This window comes from Glycine soja, chromosome 18 (assembly GCF_004193775.1).
Source record: "Glycine soja cultivar W05 chromosome 18, ASM419377v2, whole genome shotgun sequence".
Classification (NCBI taxonomy): Eukaryota; Viridiplantae; Streptophyta; class Magnoliopsida; order Fabales; family Fabaceae; genus Glycine; species Glycine soja.
Genome location: NC_041019.1, coordinates 55,563,836 through 55,584,020, shown reverse-complemented (window position 1 = coordinate 55,584,020; position 20,185 = coordinate 55,563,836). Strand labels below are relative to the sequence as shown.

At 33.6% G+C, this 20,185-nt stretch overlaps 4 protein-coding genes across 5 annotated transcripts; 2 read left to right on the top strand and 2 right to left on the bottom strand.

Annotated features, from left to right (window-relative positions):
- Window positions 1-3,318: 3,318 nt before the first annotated feature.
- LOC114395628 (amino acid transporter AVT6A-like) lies at window positions 3,319-7,029 on the top strand. Its single transcript, XM_028357458.1, has 6 exons — window positions 3,319-3,657; window positions 3,783-4,263; window positions 4,405-4,557; window positions 5,160-5,363; window positions 5,519-5,984; window positions 6,519-7,029. The coding sequence occupies exons 2-6, from the start codon at window positions 3,828-3,830 to the stop codon at window positions 6,655-6,657; spliced, it is 1,398 nt and encodes a 465-aa protein (XP_028213259.1). The 5' UTR covers window positions 3,319-3,657; window positions 3,783-3,827; the 3' UTR covers window positions 6,658-7,029.
- Window positions 7,030-7,604: 575 nt separating this feature from the next.
- Window positions 7,605-9,281, bottom strand: LOC114397438 (putative UPF0481 protein At3g02645). The gene has a single exon (XM_028359474.1). The coding sequence runs from the start codon at window positions 9,279-9,281 to the stop codon at window positions 7,605-7,607; it is 1,677 nt and encodes a 558-aa protein (XP_028215275.1).
- Window positions 9,282-10,063: 782 nt separating this feature from the next.
- On the top strand, window positions 10,064-13,504 carry LOC114394859 (pentatricopeptide repeat-containing protein At3g29290-like). Of its 2 annotated transcripts, none has more exons than XM_028356528.1 (2): window positions 10,064-12,356; window positions 12,898-13,504. In XM_028356528.1, the coding sequence occupies exons 1-2, from the start codon at window positions 10,275-10,277 to the stop codon at window positions 13,060-13,062; spliced, it is 2,247 nt and encodes a 748-aa protein (XP_028212329.1). In that variant the 5' UTR covers window positions 10,064-10,274; the 3' UTR covers window positions 13,063-13,504. The 2 variants fall into 2 exon arrangements, with proteins under 2 accessions (XP_028212329.1, XP_028212328.1); XM_028356527.1 differs by having other exon boundaries at window positions 10,066-12,356; window positions 12,895-13,504.
- Window positions 13,505-14,427: 923 nt separating this feature from the next.
- On the bottom strand, window positions 14,428-18,292 carry LOC114394415 (pentatricopeptide repeat-containing protein At2g31400, chloroplastic-like). The gene is made up of 4 exons (XM_028355986.1): window positions 16,165-18,292; window positions 15,267-15,483; window positions 14,888-15,072; window positions 14,428-14,802 (listed from the first exon to the last, which is right to left on the bottom strand). The coding sequence occupies exons 1-4, from the start codon at window positions 18,120-18,122 to the stop codon at window positions 14,535-14,537; spliced, it is 2,628 nt and encodes an 875-aa protein (XP_028211787.1). The 5' UTR covers window positions 18,123-18,292; the 3' UTR covers window positions 14,428-14,534.
- Between the last annotated feature and the right edge of the window lie 1,893 nt (window positions 18,293-20,185).

Here is a 20,185-nt window from a genome sequence, read left to right as displayed (position 1 = left end):
AAAAAATGGATTCAAATCACTTGTGTCTTTATTGTGTCCCAAATTCATGTTCCACCAATCATATATTGACATATCATTAAAATAATTATCCAACTTTTTTTATTTTTATCATTTCTACATTACTCCTAATGCCTTTATGCTTGTTACTCCATTAATCCATTTATCTGGCACCAAGCATGACGGCAAACCATATCAACTCACAGAAAAATCACTCTAACCACAAAACCACACCTCTCCATTCTTAGCATTTGATGTAATTTTAATTGCATATTTAGAATTTGAATTTAAGTTCATATGCTAAACTGACATGATTTTGAATTAGTTAATGCCCGTGTTTAATTAGTGTTTCATTCAATAACTTATACGATAATAGCCGAAAAAATATATGAAAATAAATATGCATAATTAAATACTATTTATAATTTAAAACACTTTTTATTAAGAAATAAAGCCCCTTATCATCTGAAATTTAACAGAAATTTATATTATTTTTCGCGTGTATTTAATTGTAACAACTCTTTTCTTTTTGTAAGATTGTTATTGGTACATAATATATACATCTAAAAAAATATTTGGGATTGTCATATGATACTCTTGCTATAAGTGGTAATGATTGATTTGCTTTAAAGATACCAGCACCTTTGGTCTTGAGAAAAAAACTTCACGAGTGGTACCCTCCACCTCCTTGATGATGTTTTAGAAGAATTAAATATATATATATATTTAAGAAACGTAACTAGTTTCAGTTATCATTTTATACAAGTTATTTTATTTTTGTCAATATTTTAGTAAATTATTTTTCCTACATTTAGACTATTGATTTGCGTCTTAGACTGAGGACCAGAAAGTATCTGTACTAATTTGTTCTCTTTTGTTGCCTTTATTTTATTGCGCACAAGCTGGAAAATCGAATCATCTTCTATTATGAAACGCTATAATTTGTTTTTTATTTGTGATTTTCATTGACAACTCAACCTAGTAAGCTGAACCTCAAATCTCACGTGGTGTCTTCCTTTTTCTGTGTTGGAAACAAATCTGAAAATATCAATAAGACAATCCAGCTTGCATAAATATGTAAACACCTAAAATCCAAACTTTCACGATCTTTCTCGAGGTGTGTCCAAACAGATAACTTTGGGGAAACAAAAAGTGAAACTAAAGTTTTTAACTAAAAAAAAATGATGTGTTATTTTAAAATTAAATAAATACAGTTTATTTTATTGAGAGATATACAAAATGAGTTTGATAATTAATAGCTAGAGTGAAACTAAAGAAAAATCATGATTTCAATCTGCCTGTTAAAAAAAATTAACAATTAATATTTGGGATAAAAAATATAATATTTGATCTAAATATCTTATAATTTTATTTTAAAGTTCAAACCAAGCTTAAATGAATCTTTTTGTTTATACCAAGGATAAGATATCCTCAACTGATAATTGGAGATTAATTCATTTTGAGACATACAAATTAAGGTTTTTTTTTTCCCAATAAAGGTTCTTCATATAAATGATTGAACACTTAATTATATGCTTAAATAATCAAACTATTTATGAATTATGTTAAATTTGGTTGGTATCTTAAATCAATTATGTTGAACTTTATTGGTATCTTAAATGAAACATATATTCCATAAAGTCATCTCTATTCTCCTTCTTCTGATATACCATGTAGTTATTCAAGCAAGGTAAGTGGTGCATATTCAATCCTACCATATAAGTATTTGATCAAGGAAAACAACACCCATCAAGTTCTCCTATAGACAAAAATGTTTCATAAGGTATTCAATCAACGGTAGTTGGTTAAGAAAAATGCTAGTTAACAGGTGATTAAGGACAACCAAAGACTTAAGCTACCTAATTTCACTTAAAGGAAAATTACCTAGATGGTAATCCGACTAGAAAGGCTCAAGCTCCAAGGTACAAAAATGTTGGTATTTGTTTACTATATATATCAATACTTATTTTATTACTCAAATTCAAGATTTAATTTGAGTGTTAAAGTATTTTTTACAAATATTTTTCTCAATGTAAAAGAATAAGTAAAAACACATTCTTTTGACAAAAGGAAGAGTTTAACCACTGGGGACATTTAACATAACAAAAATATTTCTTTTAGGATGTGATTGTTAGAAAAGAAGAAAATATGAGTGAAAATAGATAGATAAAAAAAGAGAGATGAGAGATAGATAAAAAAAGTGATACTATTAGTTATTTAGTTTTAGAGAAATTAAAAAGAAAAAAAAGTAAAAATACGATATATATATATATATATATATATATATATATATATATATATATATATATAAACAAATAACACTCTCACCTATTTCTTTATATAAGACCCACACAAATATTAAAGTTTTCTTAATACTTTTTCACTACTAAACCGATGAAATTTGTACACTTCACCATTCTTCTCTCCTCTTCAACTCACTTTCACAATGTTGGTCATTTTATTGTTATTTGTTTTATATTTTGAAGAATTCTTCGAGAATAATATGTATATATAAATCAATAAAAATTTAATTATAAAATATAGATAATATAATATTATTTTATATTATTATTTAATTGTAAAAAAAATAATTAATATATAATGATTATATTTAAAAAATAATAATATTTAATGTATGAAAATTAAACTCTAATATTAATATAATACCAATAATTTTATATTGAAATGTGGCAACTTTCATAGTCCCTAAAAAAAATAATTAATATATAATTATTATATTTAAAAAATAATAATATTTAATGTATGAAAATTAAACTCTAATATTAATATAATACCAATAATTTTATATTGAAATGTGGAAACTTTCATAGTCCCTACCGTTAAAGTTGTCTGCATCAAACGTGTCAGCAGATTTCCCCACACCATTTCAATTTGCATGCATAATTCAGTCAATTGGCATGCTTTGTCTAATTAATATTAATATTGATTGATGGGTACGTTGGATAAAATTAGCAAAAATTAAAAAATTATTTAATAACTTAAAATTAAAAATTAATTTATTAAATTATATGTATTTGATAAAATTAATTATTGAAATAGTTAATAAATAAAAAATTATAAAATTATGATTTATTTAATAATAATAAAAATTGGATAAATATATTAAAACAAATAAAATAAGCTTTTCTACGGATAAAAAAATAGAATCCGGCTGAAATATCTCGTCAAACGTAATCTTGATAGTTAATATTCATATTTTTATTTTGTGAATATTAATATTCATATAATTTAATCATAATATGGTTGCGTGTTTATTTCTCTTTTTAATTCGTCTATAAAATGAAGCCCATTGGCCACCAACTTCAAATAGGTTTTCCATTTGGTTTGTTTGAGGTCTTGTATGTGGCTGCAGATATCCAAACCTTAAATTCGGTCCTCGAATCTTTCTGATCATTGGTTGTTTTTTATTCTTTCAAATACATTCCAAAATCTCTTGGAAATTGCGAGATTCACTGCTTATCCTAGCAGCAGATTTTGGGTTCTGACCCAATTATTCATTTTCCCCAACTGGGTCTTGTGGATTTTTTGTTGGGGTTTTAAATTTCGTGTTGCTGGGTTTGAAAGTTATTTCCTTTCTTCCCCGTCTGGATTCAACTCCCAAGTATTTGCTTTAATTGGGGTATTTTTTTTATTTATCAGGTATTTAATTGTTGAACTTACCTGAACTAATGATTGCTAAAAAAAGTTTGCATCTTTGCTTCAATTTTATAACTGGGTATGTTTTTGTTTTTTTGTTGTTGTTGATGTTGTGTTTTTGTTTTCAGAATTGTTAGGTTGCTTTGAGGTTTTCCAAGGCTTGAAAGCTGAAAATGACGATTAGTAGTCTTGCACCTAAGGCAGAGAGGAAGAAATCAAGGAAGAGCAAGGCAGTTGTTAATGAGAATGCACCCTTGTTGCCAAAAAGTCATGTTCAGGAGAGTGATGCTGGGTTTGATGATTTCAATGGAGCTTCATTTTCTGGGGCTGTTTTTAACTTGTCCACCACAATTATTGGTGCTGGCATCATGGCCTTGCCTGCAACCTTGAAACAGTTGGGGATGATACCTGGTCTTCTTGCCATCATCATCATGGCTTTGTTGACAGAGAAGTCAATTGAGCTTTTGATTCGGTTTACCCGGGCAGGGAAGTCTGTTTCTTATGCTGGTCTCATGGGGGATTCCTTTGGGAATTATGGAAAAGCTCTGGTGCAGATATGTGTTATAATCAATAACATCGGTGTGCTGATTGTTTACATGATTATAATTGGTATGACCTTTATTGAGTTTAGTACTTCATTTAATTTGGGTGGATCTTTATTGTTATCATACGTTTAGGTTTTAACCATAAACCCCTTGAAGCAAGATCTGTATGGTTGTCTGATTTAGTTATGTATTGTTCATCGTGCAGGTGATGTGCTCTCTGGAACATCTTCAAGTGGAGATCATCACTATGGTATCCTTGAAGGATGGTTTGGTGTGCACTGGTGGACGGGGCGAACATTTGTTGTCCTTTTTACAACACTTGCCATATTTGCACCCCTTGCAAGCTTTAAGCGAATTGGTGAGTGGTATTCATTTAATTTAAATAACAAAAAAATGGTTAGTTGTGTCATTTAGTGTAGCGAAGATGATTGAGATCACTCGGATACATGCTTAGACCATGGTGCATAAGTTCTTGTTTTGACTACCTTTGGTTGCATAATTGATGAAAAGGGATTGCTACAATGATTGTTGTCACACAACTACTCATCAGAGTATTTGTAGGAACTGTTACAACTAATTTAAAATACCATTAAAGCTTAAGATGGTACAGGGTAGAGTTTTCCCAATAATTGCTTGTTGATAGCTTTAGTTTTCTGTTACTCAGTTTGGTCATGTTTTCAAATTAAAAAAAAGAAGAGAATTTTGGAAACATTTATGTTGTTTGCTGCCTTATATTCTATATTATCAGTTTAAACCCTGACGACTTGACTTGGTGGACATATATGGTTATTTTGTTTTGACCCTGATAGATCTCTAATTTTGGTTGCAACATATTAAATTCCTTAAGCAGTAAATTGAATGTTCAATTCATGTGATGGGTGAAGTCTTATGTTGATCTATTTAGCTTCGTCTTTTACAATGAATGCATGAAGGATTTATATGCCTGCTCTGTGGTTGCAGATTCATTGAGATTCACATCAGCCCTTTCAGTCGCACTTGCAGTTGTTTTTCTAGTCATTGCCGTGGGAATTGCAGTTGTCAAGATATTCAGTGGAGGCATTGCGATGCCCAGACTCTTCCCTGTCACTACTGATGTGGCATCATTCTTTAGACTATTCACTGTAGTTCCTGTGTTTGTGACTGCATATATCTGCCACTACAATGGTATGCAAGTTATTCAACCTTTGTGCCAAGCTTACTTTTCTCTTGCTATACTTGTTTTGATGTTTTTGTATGCTAGTTTTTATTTCTTGGAAAGTCAGATGGTTGCATTATGTGAGTTTAATAGTACTGATAATTGTGCGCTTTTTCTTCTGCAGTTCACAGCATAGACAATGAACTTGAGGACTCCTCACAGATGCGAGGGGTAGTACAAACCGCCCTTGTTCTATGCTCTTCAGTGTACGTAATGATAAGCTTCTTTGGGTTCCTCCTATTTGGCGAAGGAACTCTTGATGATGTGCTGGCCAATTTCGATACCAATCTTGGAATTCCTTTCGGTTCTGTGCTCAATGATGCTGTTCGTATAAGCTACGCCGCACACCTGATGCTTGTATTTCCAGTTGTCTTCTTTCCATTGCGTCTCAACATAGATGGCCTCCTCTTCTCTAAATCAAGGCCTCTGGTTCTGGATAACTTCAGATTTGCATCACTCACTATTGCCCTTATTGGTGTTATCTTCCTGGGAGCAAATTTCATACCTAGCATTTGGGATGCTTTCCAGTTTACTGGAGCAACTGCCGCAGTCTGTATAGGATTCATTTTTCCAGCTGCCATCACTCTTAGGTGAGTTTAATCACTGTTTTTTATTCTTCCAGGATTCTGATTATTGTTGGATCTTGACATAGCAAACTGAAAATGCTATTATGCCCTGTTTGGATAAACTTTTCTATAAACACTTATAGGAGAAGAAATTAAGAAGGTAAAATGAATTGCACTTCCCCCGTTAGTTAAAATTAACTTATGTACTTCAGCTTTTAGAGAATTTAGATGAGGAGACTCCTATAAAAGTTAAATGTAGAAGTTGATTTTAACTCATGAAAGAAACTCAACTCGTTTTACTTTCTTCTCTTTTTATTTTTTTGTAATTTTTTATAGAGAAATTTATCCAAACAATGCCTTACTACTGGAATCTATAGTATCATGTAAAGAAATTATGTGGACTTGTTAAAGCATAACAAAAGCATGGGGAAAATGATCTTTGAAATTTGAGATGTTTATTTTCCACTTAAGCAGTTGTGCTGTATACTTCAATTTTTGTGTTTATGCTTTTGCTGATACCTAATTGATGTGTTTTCAACCATCATTTTAACCATGCAGGGACCGCTACAACATTGCAACTAAATCAGACAAGATTTTGTGTGTCATTATGATAGTCCTCGCAGTCTTCTCAAACGTTGTGGCTATATACAGTGATGCATATGCCTTGATCAAGCAGAACAAAACTTCACGAGAATGATGGTCATGATTTTAGATGAGAGGAATTGAATTGACAGGGTTATTTGGTCAATTAGAAAATCGGGGTTTTCTGAGAGGATCTGACGGATTTGAATAAACAGAGAAGCTACCTTGTGTACAAATGTGCTTCAGAAGTGTTGAGGCCAGCAACATGCATTCAGCCTCCTTTGTAATTTTTTGCCATTCTGCTGTTATAGTTGAAGTTTTTGTTAAATAGTACTCTCTTTCCCTGATTTTTTCTTCCTCAAATGTAATAATAGAAACCTTTGTTGGCATTTGTATGTATTTATTGTATTGAGTGAAAAGAATGAATTATTTAAAGAATGGTATATAGTACAAGAATTGGACGATAGAAAATTGTAGCTTTCATTTATTCTCCCACCCCTTCTCTTTTTTCTTGTTCTATTTGTTAAAGAAATTGAATTGTAGATTTGAAAATTACTTAATATTCCCATTTTCCCTGAAAGCAGTATTTTTTCAAATTAACATGATTTTGACTATCTCTTGCAAATCTTGTTAGTAACTCATTTTGCACAATATATTTTGTTAATGAGGTTATGAATATGCTTATGAAAAATTCTATTTATATCTGCGAAAAGTCAGAACATCAAATGATAAAAAGGGGAATGAAAATTATACCATCTCAATTCCAGTAATTGACGTTGTAAAGTTTTATACGAAATTGACAAGACTAAGGGGCATTCACACATCGAAGGGTCTATATCTGTGTGAACTTCAATATAAAAAAAGGATTGCAGCAAGGAATATACACTGTCCCGTGGAACATAGTCTGTTATCTAAATGCATCTTTCATTGAAATATAAACTCCTGATTTTTCAAACAATGACTGAATTTGTCAGAGCTAAAAATTTTCCTGTTATTATTTCTCTTAAAACATAGAACATTAAAATATTGAGCAAGGCAAAAATAAATAATTCCTCAAGTGATTCATTTAGTCACACTGACTTGACTTCTGCGATTGCATTTATAGAAAGAGCAGAACACTTGCAAGGACATCAAGAACAAGAGGAAGATGGCAGCAAAGAATGTCAGAAATTTCCATGAAGCAAATACATAAAGCTTTATGAATTTCCACACTTTGATATTCATCCTGCCATTGTAATGCTGGTTAACATCTTCAATGACTTTATCCAAGAATGGCACCCTTGTCAATTTAATGGACTTGCTCATCCCATTCCACAAGTTAGCCACCTCTTCATCACTCTTCAACCGGTTCAAAATAACCCCTTTTTCTCTAAGAATCTTTGCATCCTCCTCAGAGTCTATAATCCCATTCATCAGTTCAGTGTAACGGGTGAAAACCAATGACCCTGATGCAGTTGACGCTTCATAAGCAACTAAGTTTCTCAACAACACTTCACTGTTTAAGTCTAAACCAATTGTTGGAAGGTACAGTGTTACTGTTTTTACGTCAAATCCAATAGTTGATATGTCTCCATTGGTGGCCATGAAACAAACCCCGGACTTTGAGAGTTCTGTGACTGAAGGAATGGCAATTTCCTCCATTAAGGGTGGTTTGTTCATGACATTCTCTGAGCTCAAATTCCCATTTTCTTCTTCGGTTGCTTCTTTATCCTGAGAGAAAAATAAGTATTCAACAGGTTGTTTTATAAGTCCTACTCCAGGAAGGTTAGAAATGACTGTCCAAGGCAACAGAGTGATAATTTTCATGGCTCTACATTGTAGGACTTTGTTAATTAAGCTTATTAATGCTGTAGCCAATTTTGAAAGTACCCTCCAAACCTCACCGAGAAATTGCTTGACATAGTTCACAATTGATTTTTCACTGTCCTCCTTATCTCTGTGTTGATCCTCCAATTGTACTAGATCTGTTTGTTCTTCCAATTTAGGCACAATCATGGCATACAAAAAATCTAGCAAATGTGCACACTCTGAGACAATGACCTCTGGACAGTCCTTCTCTATCACCTTGAAAGGAGAAAGTTCTTTAAGCAATCCTAGTAACATTGAAAGTAGCATGTCATCTGCTAATTCTAGTGATGAGAATTTGAACTCTAACATCTTTCTCAACACAAATAGTGGAAGTTGGTTTTCAAGCATTACTATGTCCTTCAAGATTTCATTGTGAGCAATTCTTCTCCCTGCATAATCCATCAAGTGAGACATTCTTGATGAAACTCCTGGTATCATTGCTCCATCATGAATGGTATAAACTTGAAGGAATTCAAGCAAAAATGAGGCATCAATTGCCATCATCCACATCAATGTTTCGCCATTAAAATTTAAGTACCTGTGGTAGCATGCTCTTATCCTATGTTCTAACCTTATCAATTGGTCAACCATGTGTTCTAACTTGAGGCTTTGTAGTTGTTCTTGGAATCTTTTTGCTGATGCAATTTTATATCTCTCCATCTCATAGAGTTCTTGACTCCAATAATGATAAGGACCTATAGCAACTTGTTGAGGGATATAAGAATCTGGATCAGTAGCCATAAGGGGCTTAGGCACATTGAAGATGGACACTGGGAATTGATCATCATCTTCATGCCCTTCATTAAGAGTTTCACGTATTTGAATCACCCACCGAAACTCATCAAAGTTGGTTTTGGAGGCATTTGGCGTGGTGGGTCTAAAATAAGACATGTTTTGTAAAAATTAGTCTCAGTAGGAATGAGTTGTTTTGGTTCTATGTTTGGTGAAAAAGTGAAGGGAGTTTAAACTATAAATTATGCTTTGAATATCATTAATTAATGGCCATTATGTGACAACTTTCTGTTCAATAGTAAGATATGCGTTCCTTTTGCTTAAATGTAAATGAATTACAGTAAGTTATTGCTTGCCAGCAAGATTATGAGTTCCTTTTGTTTCAACCTTTTTTACATGAAAAATCACTTTTATTTCAAAACAACAGTTTTAATTTTTTTAGTATATTTATATATGCTTTTGAACAAACTTTTATAATTAATTTTCAAAATTAAAAGTATATTGAATAATTGTAATAAAAAATAACTTTTACCTGCTTTCATAAATTCTATAAAAAAAAATTATTGTTTTATATATCTTTAAAATTACTTATTTTTTAAGTTTGAATAAATTGAGTCTAAATTTCTAATTAACCTTTAATGTTATGACTGTTATGAGAGTTTGAAAGTTAAATCTTTTTTCATATAATAATTGGGATGTTTATGCATGATTTTCATATAAATATTATGTAACAAATTTAAAGGAAAAAAGAAAAGGAAAACTCAAATAAATTTAACATTGGAGCAACGTTCACATGTAAAATTTATTTTCTTGCTACCTATCATAAATGGCAGAAATGAAAGGTAGAAAATTGAGGAGAATTCATAAACATTTTTTGCATATAAACCTTGCGACCAGATTCAATCCTCACCGTTCACCTAACCTGGCACACATCCAACGGCTCACATAAAAGGTGTTCATCTTAAACCTCTCGCCTCTATCCAAATCTTCTTCTCAGCTCTGCCAGAGACACACACAGCTTCTGCCTTCTGGTGCTTTCTTCTTTCTCCATTTCTCAAAGTTTTTATTTTTTGTGTAATTCTTAACGTTTCATATATTGGGTCATGCTTTGTTGTTTCATCCTTGGAGGTTCCTTCGTAGTAGTATATTGATATGCCCCTTTTGTTGAGTTTCCCGTTTCAGTTCCACACTTGTCTTCACAAGCTTTGTTATTGTCCCTTTCTTAGTGCCCCTACTCGTGCCAATGCTTATGTGTGCACACGTGATAACTACCTTGGCATTGTTTTCTTGTCACAATCGAAATACTCAATTGGGTCAACAGGGTTTCATGAGTCCACTCCACTGTCCAAGGACACGGTTCCTACTGTTGTTGACTTTGATCTGTGTGAAGAAGAAGAAGAAGAATGTAATGATGATGTTGTGTTTGAAGGAAGTGAAACGGTTGATACCACCCCTTTTGTGTCCAAGAAGGAATTGCCTCCTTGGGGAGAAGTAGAAGTGGAAGATGATGATGATGATGATGATATTGATGTAAGAGAAGAATTTGGTACATCTTTAGTTTCCAAGGAGAAATTTCCTCTTTGGGGAGAAGTAGAACTGGAAGATGATGATGATGATATTGAAGGAACAGAAGAATTTCGTACATCTTTAGTGTCCAAGGAGGAATTGCATTCTTGGGGAGAAGTAGAACTGGAAGATGATGACGATGATAGAAGAGTAGAAGGTGTCAAAGCATGCTTTGTGTCCAAGAAGGAATTTCCTCCTTCGGGAGGAGCAGAAGAAATTATTGATGGTGTTGATGACGATGGTGAGGACAATATTGAAAGAAGAGCAAACGGGGATTCATATTTTGTGACCAAGAAGGAATTGCCTGCATTGGGAGAAGTGGAAGATGATGATGATCATGACGATTTTGACAACAGTGTTGAAAGAAGAGCAAATGGGGATGTATATTTTGGGGCCAAGAAGGAATTGCCTCCCTGGGGAGGAGCGGAAGATGATGGACACCGTGATTCTAGACCTGTTGAAACTACTTCATCAGCTCCACAGGGGATAGGACTACTGAATGAGCATGGGGTGCTTTTTCTTGAGGAGTTGGATGAGAATGTGCTGTCTAATAGGATTTTGGTGCTTAGCAGAACTAACAAGATTAGAAGTGCAATGGAGTATTTTAGGTCTATGGAATTATCGGGTCTTTCTCCAAATATCCATGCTTGTAATTCTCTTATTTCTAGCCTTTTGAGAAATGGGTGGTTTGATAATTGCATCAAAGTGTTCAATTTTACAAGAGCAAAAGGGATAACTACAGGGCATACATATAGCTTGATTCTTATGGCACATGCAAAGGCACATGGTTGTGATTCTGCCCTTGGATTATTCAGAGAACTAGAGAGTGAATGTGATGTGGAGAAGGATTTTGATGCAATTGTTTACAACACCATGATATCTATCTGCAGAGATGTTGACAATTGGAGTGAAATAGAGAGGTTGTGGAGGAGTATGAAAGCAAATGGATGTGCTGGAACTCATGTCACGTATCACCTATTAATCAATAGTTTTGTACGATTTGACCAAAGTGATCTTGCTCTTTATGCTTACCGTGAAATGGTTCAAAATGGATATGAACCAGACAACAATACATTGAATGTTATCATTAGTGTATGTGCTAAGGAGGGAAAATGGGATGCTGCATTAAGTGTCTTTAACAAAATGTTGAAGGTTGAGCTTAAGCCAAACTTAGTTGCATGCAATGCATTAATTAACTCACTTGGAAGAGCAGGGGAACTCAAGCAAGTATTTCAGGTCTACAACACAATGAAATCTTTAGACCTTAAACCAGATGCATATACATTCAATGCTCTATTAAGTTCTCTTAACAAGGCTGATAGGCATCACAAAGCTCTTGAGCTTTTTGAGATGATTGAAAGAGATCAAACATCTCAATTCAATGTACATTTATACAATACTGTTTTAATGTCTTGCTCAAAGCTTAGGTTGTGGGATAGGGCTATAGAAATTCTGTGGCAGATGGAGGCTTCTGGACTGTCTGATTTGACAATGTCATATAATCTTGTCATCAGGACCTGTGAGCTTGCAAGGAAGCCAACAATTGCACTGCAGGTGTACAAGCACATGGTTCACCAGAAGTGCAGTCCAGACATATTTACTTATCTATCCGTGATTAGATGCTGTGTTCGTGGAGATCTCTGGGAAGAGTTAGAAGAAATCTTAAATGTGAGTAAAAAGCATTTTCAAATGTCTAAGCAATATTTTCAAATTTCAGTTGAAAACGTTTTTAAAAGAGATTGTACTTAAACCTCTGTCAATTTAGAGATTTATTTATGCTAGCACTACTTTCACACAAGACACAACTGTTTCATCAAAATCATTTATGAATCTTTTGCCTTTAATTTATGAACTGTAAATGATATCAATTATGAAAAGGATTATCATTTAGTACTAAGTGCTATTGTAAACATTCTAAAAAATCCCCATGAGATGATTGTAATTCTTTAAAAAAAAACTTGCCTTCAGAAAGTTGCCAGACAGTTAAATTTAGTACTTGTTGGTCTTGATATGATAAATAGAAGCCACTCACAGCAACATTTGCTAACCATGCTGAGTATTATGTATGTATACATGGATAATATGGATCCAATTTGTCTTTTTTGAGGCAAATAATTATAAATTTTATTTAGAGTAATAATTAATTTACCTTATTTTCTGGTCTGACATATATATTTGACCTCCCTGTTATCCGTTCTTCATGCAGCAGACCATGCCAAATGCCACTCTTTATAACGCAGCTGTTCAAGGGCTGTGCTTACGTAAAAATGGTGACATGGCAAATAAGATCTACACAAAAATGCTAGAAAGTGGTTTTCAACCTGATGTCAAAACGCAAGTACTTATGCTTCGTATGATAAGGAAAAGGAGGTAGCTAGTAGTCTATTAATTGCTATAACTAACAACAGTTTAGAAACGATGACCAAGAGAAGGAGAATATCATAGTCAACTGAATCAGGGAACAAATCCAATAGTAAATATTTTTTTGGGTCTTTGGAGAGAAAATAGCAGACAAAAATGTTACTGTAAGTCTGTAAAGCTGTATAGTTATCATCCACACTCTTTTCTTTCTTTCTTTCTTTGGTGCTGAGGGTTGTAAAGAAGCTTCTTGTTTGATATGTATTTAAATGATGTAAGTGCTCAAGTCTTGTACTATTTTTTCCTGTTATATTCAAGAGTTCTTGTAAAGTGTTGGACTTAGCAGTTGTCTCTCTTGCTACTAGTTTGCGAGTATTGTTCCTCAGTGTTGATTCTGTATAACTTCTGGTGCTCTTAAACACAAGTTCTGATATTATACTGAAAGTATTTCATGATTATGCACTCTTCCTGTTGATTTTTCTTATGATACGTGAAGAATCATACTTTTTCTTTTCTCTGCCAAGAAATAACGAATATCAAGTATCAATACTTTAGTCTTCCAGAAAAAGTAGCATAATAATAACAGAAATTATCATTTTCATCCATTTCCGAGCTTCATATTAATCTTATTCTGAGTCTAGGTACAGCTTTTCTGAGGCTGAAATATGAAATTGTGATAGCCTCGTTTCATGGCGAAGACAATAATAATAAATAAAAAAAACCTAATTGTTGTGTTGGTTTACACAATTTCTGTGGCATGCGAACTGGTTGAAAGCACTGTTGAGTTGTAAGATGATGACAAGTATTCAATCATCTGTAACTGATTCAATTTCCCCCGTTACACTGATTTTCAAGATCAATCCCAGCTGTAAAGTACGCTATTGAAAACAGGAACTTTTCACTAAGTAACTTGATACTTGTCAGTTGTCTCTACCGGTTATTAGAATCTTATGGTTCACAATTTGATATAATTCAACTAACTATTAACTTCTTTCATAAAGATGAACATCGGATGACTTTAAATCTTATAATACATGAATTAATCGATGTAATTTGCTATCATTAATACAATTCAACCATATTAGTTTTTCCTTTACTTTTCTTTCACCGATTCACATGAAAGAAATTAAAAGTCACGTTTAAATTGTTAGATGAAAAAGAATGAATGAGCATTTCCAAATTTATCATATTTGATTTTTCCACTAGCTTATTTGTTTCATTCGTTGCATGCACTCGATTAGATTATCTCATTATCTTGTTTCCATTCTTCGAAGATAGAAGTTTTACTAACTCAGATATAACTAATAGTTTTGTTTTATGAGACTTCTTTGTTACTGGTTTAAAATTATTACATTGAACACTATATATTATCTATATGATATATGTGAAGTTATTTTTCATTATCTCAACTCAACCTCACAATATAATACAAATTATGTCACCATTCAAAAATTGGCTTTCCAATTCATAATTTGAATCTCAATTTCTCTACTGTGCTCCAAGAGATGGTATATTAAATGTTTGGTTTCTCTCAACTGGTTGAGAATAAACAATGCAATCATGGAGAAGCAGCACATTCAATGTGCTAGGTTGTCTCAACCAAGCAGTCACTTCAGGTCCTTCTGATTTAAACCTCCCCAAATTACACTCAGAAATCTGAAAGGGTGCACCAATGCCATTTAGGAGTGCCTCAACAGCCTTTCTTAAAGTGCCATTGCCAACTACTTTGCTATGCTTGCCCCATCCAGTTAATATACTGCAAAAAGGTTATGATCAAAACTTTAATCCTCATTAATCCAATTAAGGATAACAATAATCTGAAGAGAGGGAAAGATGCAAACCTCAATATTGGAGGTGGCTTCTGGCCTCCAAAAACAGTGGTACGCAATTCGAGCAACCATGTATGCACCATTGCACAGGCTGCTCCACAGGACGTTAGATGTAGATCCAAGCATTCAGTAGACCAGCCCCCTTTCCACACATTTCGGTTTCTCCCTTCAATCACAACCGTTTGAGCCCCTAGTTTCTGATGTCAAAATCAATTTATTACAAAAACAGAAAGAAATGGAAAAGTTAGATCAATGTAAAGAAAGGGTGCATCTCCTATAAACTCTCAATGCTAATCATTTCACTAATGAGATATCAATACAACACATAGTAGTAGCAAATTACAAAATTAACAGATGCAAAGGTAGCAAATATCTAATTACTCAATTTTACCTGACCAAAATGCCACAACATATCAGTCAGAGCATTATAAAATGCAGATGCTGTTGAAGAATCCAAGTGCTCGAGTTCATCAAATAGTGTCTGAGCCTGATTCCATAAGCCTTGCCCGTGACCCATAAGTAGCCCATGAGCTACACCATAGACATGACTATCAAACATGCAGAGTGCGTCTAACAGCTTTGAAGCATCTTGAAATGTCTCACAACAACTGCATACAACACATTGAATTATACACTTAGTAACTGGTTGTATCTTTATTTGAGAATATCAAAGTACATCCTACAAAAAATAAAGGAAAACAAAAACAGTAATAGGTGGTAAGAAAAAGTAAAAGAACATTGAATACATGACCCATGACTAGGTATTGAAATGAAAGGATAGGAAGTAATTGCAACTTAGGATGAAAACCCTAGGATGCACTCAACATAATTAGGGGATAAATAGGGATAGACAAAGTGAAATAAATCACAGCCAAATATGGCTGGTTTTTTAATTAATAATTAGAGAATTGACAAAATTGCACCTATTCCTTGAATAATAATTAAGAAAAAGGACATATTACAGCAATAAAACCCTTGCTTAAAAGAAATACCAAGCCTTAGAGTAGATATAATCAAAGACATCTTAAGTAACTTTAACTGGAATAAAAAGAAACTAAAAGAAAGATGTAAAATATAAAATAACACTACCAAAGAACCTACAAGTGTGAACGATATTGAACTATGCATGTTACATTCCTTAGGGGAATAAATAATGGCTTATGGCTTTCCATTTCAAGCTGATGGAAATTCATTTTCATTTACCTCTTTTATACTGGGGTAACATGTAAGTGACTATATAAAATAGAATGGTGCAAGACAAACACAAATATTGGATAGTTAATTGCTACCTGCAAGCATTCAAGATGGCTGAAAATGTGACAACATTTGGTTTGATTTCCATTTCTTGCATTTTTTGAAAGATCTGCACTAAGTAGAAACTGTCTTGCCTGCTCCTCTTATCCTTCTTCATAAGACCTGCTTTTTCAGCAGCAAGTTGCTCCAACATCTTCATGATCTCATCATTGTTCCCAGTCTTCTGATCTTGAAAGTTACCAGCACTAAGCCTAGAAGATGAAGGTTTAATTTGATGTTCATTGGCTTGAAAAGAAGTATCAACAGCACATTCCAGAGCTGGCAGCTGCTGTCCTATTCTGAATGCATCAATAATGGAGTTGTAAGTCACAACATTTGGCCTACTTCCTTTCTCCGTCATCACATCCAGCAGCCTCAGAGAAGATTCAATCAAACCATTTTTGCATAAAGCATCAATTAGAGCACTGTAAAATACAACGTCTGTCTTCATGCCTTCCTGCTTGAGCTCTCTATAAACATCCATCGCCTCAGCATACATTCTACCTTTAGTGTATATTTTAATCAATGTTGAGTAAGTTAGATCATTAGGATAAATGCGTCTTGCTTTCATCTCATCAAATAATTTTCGGACCTCAACATACTTGTTATGTCTTCCATATCCCTCGATCAGTGCATTATAAGTTACTACGTCATTTTTTATCCCACAACACTCCATCTCTTTGAATTTACCAACTGCCTCCTCAAACCAACCAAGATTTGCATATAGTCCAACCAGTGTATTGTAAGACACCCTGTCCAGCCTAATCAGCAGGTGCTTCATTTCATCATATATATTTAGGGCATCTTCAAAGCGCTCAGCCTTAGAATATCCAGCCATCAAAGTACTATAAGTCACCACATTGGGCAAAATGTTCTTAGCAGGCATCTCCACATCAATAGCATGCCTGGCAAGATCCATCCGTCCACCTTTACACAACGCATCCACATATGTATTATAAGTATACACATCACGACCAATCCCCTTCCATTCCATTTCAGCTAACAAATCCCTACACAGTTGCCACCTACCCTTCGCGACACAAGTTTTGAGAAGTGAATTGTAAGTAAGCCGATCTGGCAAACAGCCAGCAGCTATCATCTCCTCCAAAAACTTAACAACTATTTCAAAGGGAAGTTCCCCTTTAGCCCCTGCATCAATAATGGCATTGTAGGTAACCAAATTGGGTTCCAAGCCAAAATTTCCCATGCTCCTCAACAAACTCACTGCCTCCGAAAAGCAATCGTTCCTACCAAGTGCACTAATCATAGCAGAAAAGGAATAAACAGTGTTTCCATACCCTCTATTCCTAGACTCTTCAAACAAATTCAAGGCAAGCTCAATCTTCTTTAGCCTGCCAAGGGTCCTAATCATGTTGCTGGTCAACTTCCCCATGAAAGTATTATCGGTTGCCCTACTCATGGCAAAATTATAGGTCCTAGTAGCTAGCAATAGGTCACCAGTATTGGCAAACTCCTTAAGCAAATAAACATAATCCTCAGCAACATAAAGCCTATAATTAAGCAACACATTATCTATGGCAGCAACATCATTACCAGCATTGGTGAGGCTATGCAAAACCTCCTCGGCCGCCTTCGAGTGCTGCTGATTGTTGGGGACAGCCCTCGGGCCGCCGGAGTTCATCTTCCCCGGGTTCCGGTTGGACGGCCGGCCGGAAAACTCGGGAGCGAGCCTGGTTTTCTGGGCACCAAGCCACGGACTCAGGGAAGATAAAAATGCAGCTGAGGCAGTGGCAGCTGCAGAGGGAATACCTGCACCTGCACTTGATGCAGGTGAGGAATAGTACCTGGTGGAAGAAGAAGACCACCGATTCTGGTTGTTGTTGCGGCGGTGATGGCTCCTGTTTTGGCTATGGTAGCGGCGCTGGTTGTTGTTGGAGGAGGGTCTAGGGGGGACGGAGGAAAAGTGGGGTCGGGGAGTTGGGGTTGACGCCATTGCACTGTTGAGGCAAAAGGGTATCTGAAATGAGGAAAAAAATTAGAGCTTTGGAGGTTTTAATGAGTGATAGCTGCTGAAGCTTAATGGAGTGAGAGAACAGAGTGTATGGATTCAGTCCACGGCTTTCAATTCTTTTTTCTTTCTTTTCTTTTCCAGACCTCATATAAGTATATTACTTGCTCCACCCCCACATATATCATATTTATATATATATTAACATGCCAAATAATCACATATAAATCTCTCCATATTACAATTATCAATATGAAAAGTTGAATCCATAACATTTAGCATTGCCTCAACCACTTTTTTTAAAACTCCATTGTCCACTACTTTGTTATGCTTGCCCCATCTAAAGAATATGCTACAAAAAGATTATGAGTAGAACTTCATTCCTCACTAATTTTTAAGGATAACAATAATAACATTAAGGGGAAAAGATGCCAACCTTAGTATTTGAGACAACTTTTGACCTAGAAAAAATTAGTATTATGCAATTTTTACAACCAGTGCTAGTCCAACATATATTCAATCCTAAGGTAATCTTTAAGGGAATTTTTTATTTTAAATGAGAAAGTTATATATTAAACATTTCTTCAATATATGTTATACTTTCGTTAACATATGTAACATTTTTTGCTTATAAAAATTAATAGAAAATAAATGTTGTTGGTGTGACTTAAAACTTAAGTTTTAGTTGTTTATTCTTAGGTTAATCCTGTCAACAACCACAAATGCACCATTACCTAAGTTGCTCCTTACATTTCAAATTTCTAACCACTCAATTTACCTAACTAAAATACCACAACATATGTTATGGTATGATCTATTTAGATTATGCATAACAATGTTGGGTTGTAAGGTGTTCCTATTAATTCAATTGTACATTATACTTGATAAATATTCAATCAAGAAAATAAAGGTTAAATTTGGTGCTTGTTGGCTTGAAAAGACCTCATATTCTAAAATTGATGTGTGTCCTGCTACGAGCATCAATGATAAAAAAATTTGTTACAAAACTTGATCCAATTCCTTTCTCTACCATTATATCAATAAGATTTAATTGAACCATTTTTGCATGAAGCATCAACGGTAGCACAATGCATTCTTAAACTCTCCATAAACAAACTTCATGCATAACTTTCTCATGAATTAAAACATCATATACATTCTATCATTTGTGTATCTGTTAATAAATGTTGATCATTACATGGGAAGCTTGCTTACTGAGTTCAAACAAGATTTTTGCTCTCATTGTTGCTTCATGCAACAAATTATTTGATCAAACTTTCTTAGTTTAGCCGCAAAATCCACAACTTACATAATCCGTCATACTTTATGATCTCACGATTACATTGTTTAGCCCATGGCTAAACATGTTCGCCGCTTGCGTCCACAAGAAATTATTGTTTTTTTAAATCTTAAATTTAACTCATTTTTTAAACCCTTTTGAAAATAATTTTATAAAAAAATCAAATTAAAAAAGTGACTGAAAATCAAATTAAAAAAACCTTTTAAAAATTATTTTGTTATTTTATAGTCCAATTAATCATTGGATGTTTGAGAATTATTCTTTATGGGTTTTGATTGGTATCGACTATTTTGAAATGTATCTAATTTCAAGTAGAATGAGCATGGTTTTTTTTATATTATTAGTCTAATTTTTATTTTTATTTTACTTTTAATAAACCACAAAAAATACATTTTTTTTAAAATTAAGACATAAAAAGTTCACGTACTATCCACGAAGCCCATCATCAAACCCATTTAATTTGCTGTTAAATGACCTAGGCTAAAAAAAATCACAATTTAAATGACTCCAAATATTGAAATTTATATACCATATGTGGGCGCCTGCAGCCACATGCCCAAATGGCCACATTAAATGTGAGCTACATTCATTAGTATAAATTGTAATTTTGACTTAATTTTAAAATGTTTTACAAACAGAAATGGTAGTGGTAAAAAAAACGATTGAATTATATATAATTATTAATATATCTATATAAACAATATATTAATTGGATTAAATACTTAGTTAATTTATATTTTAAAGTCAA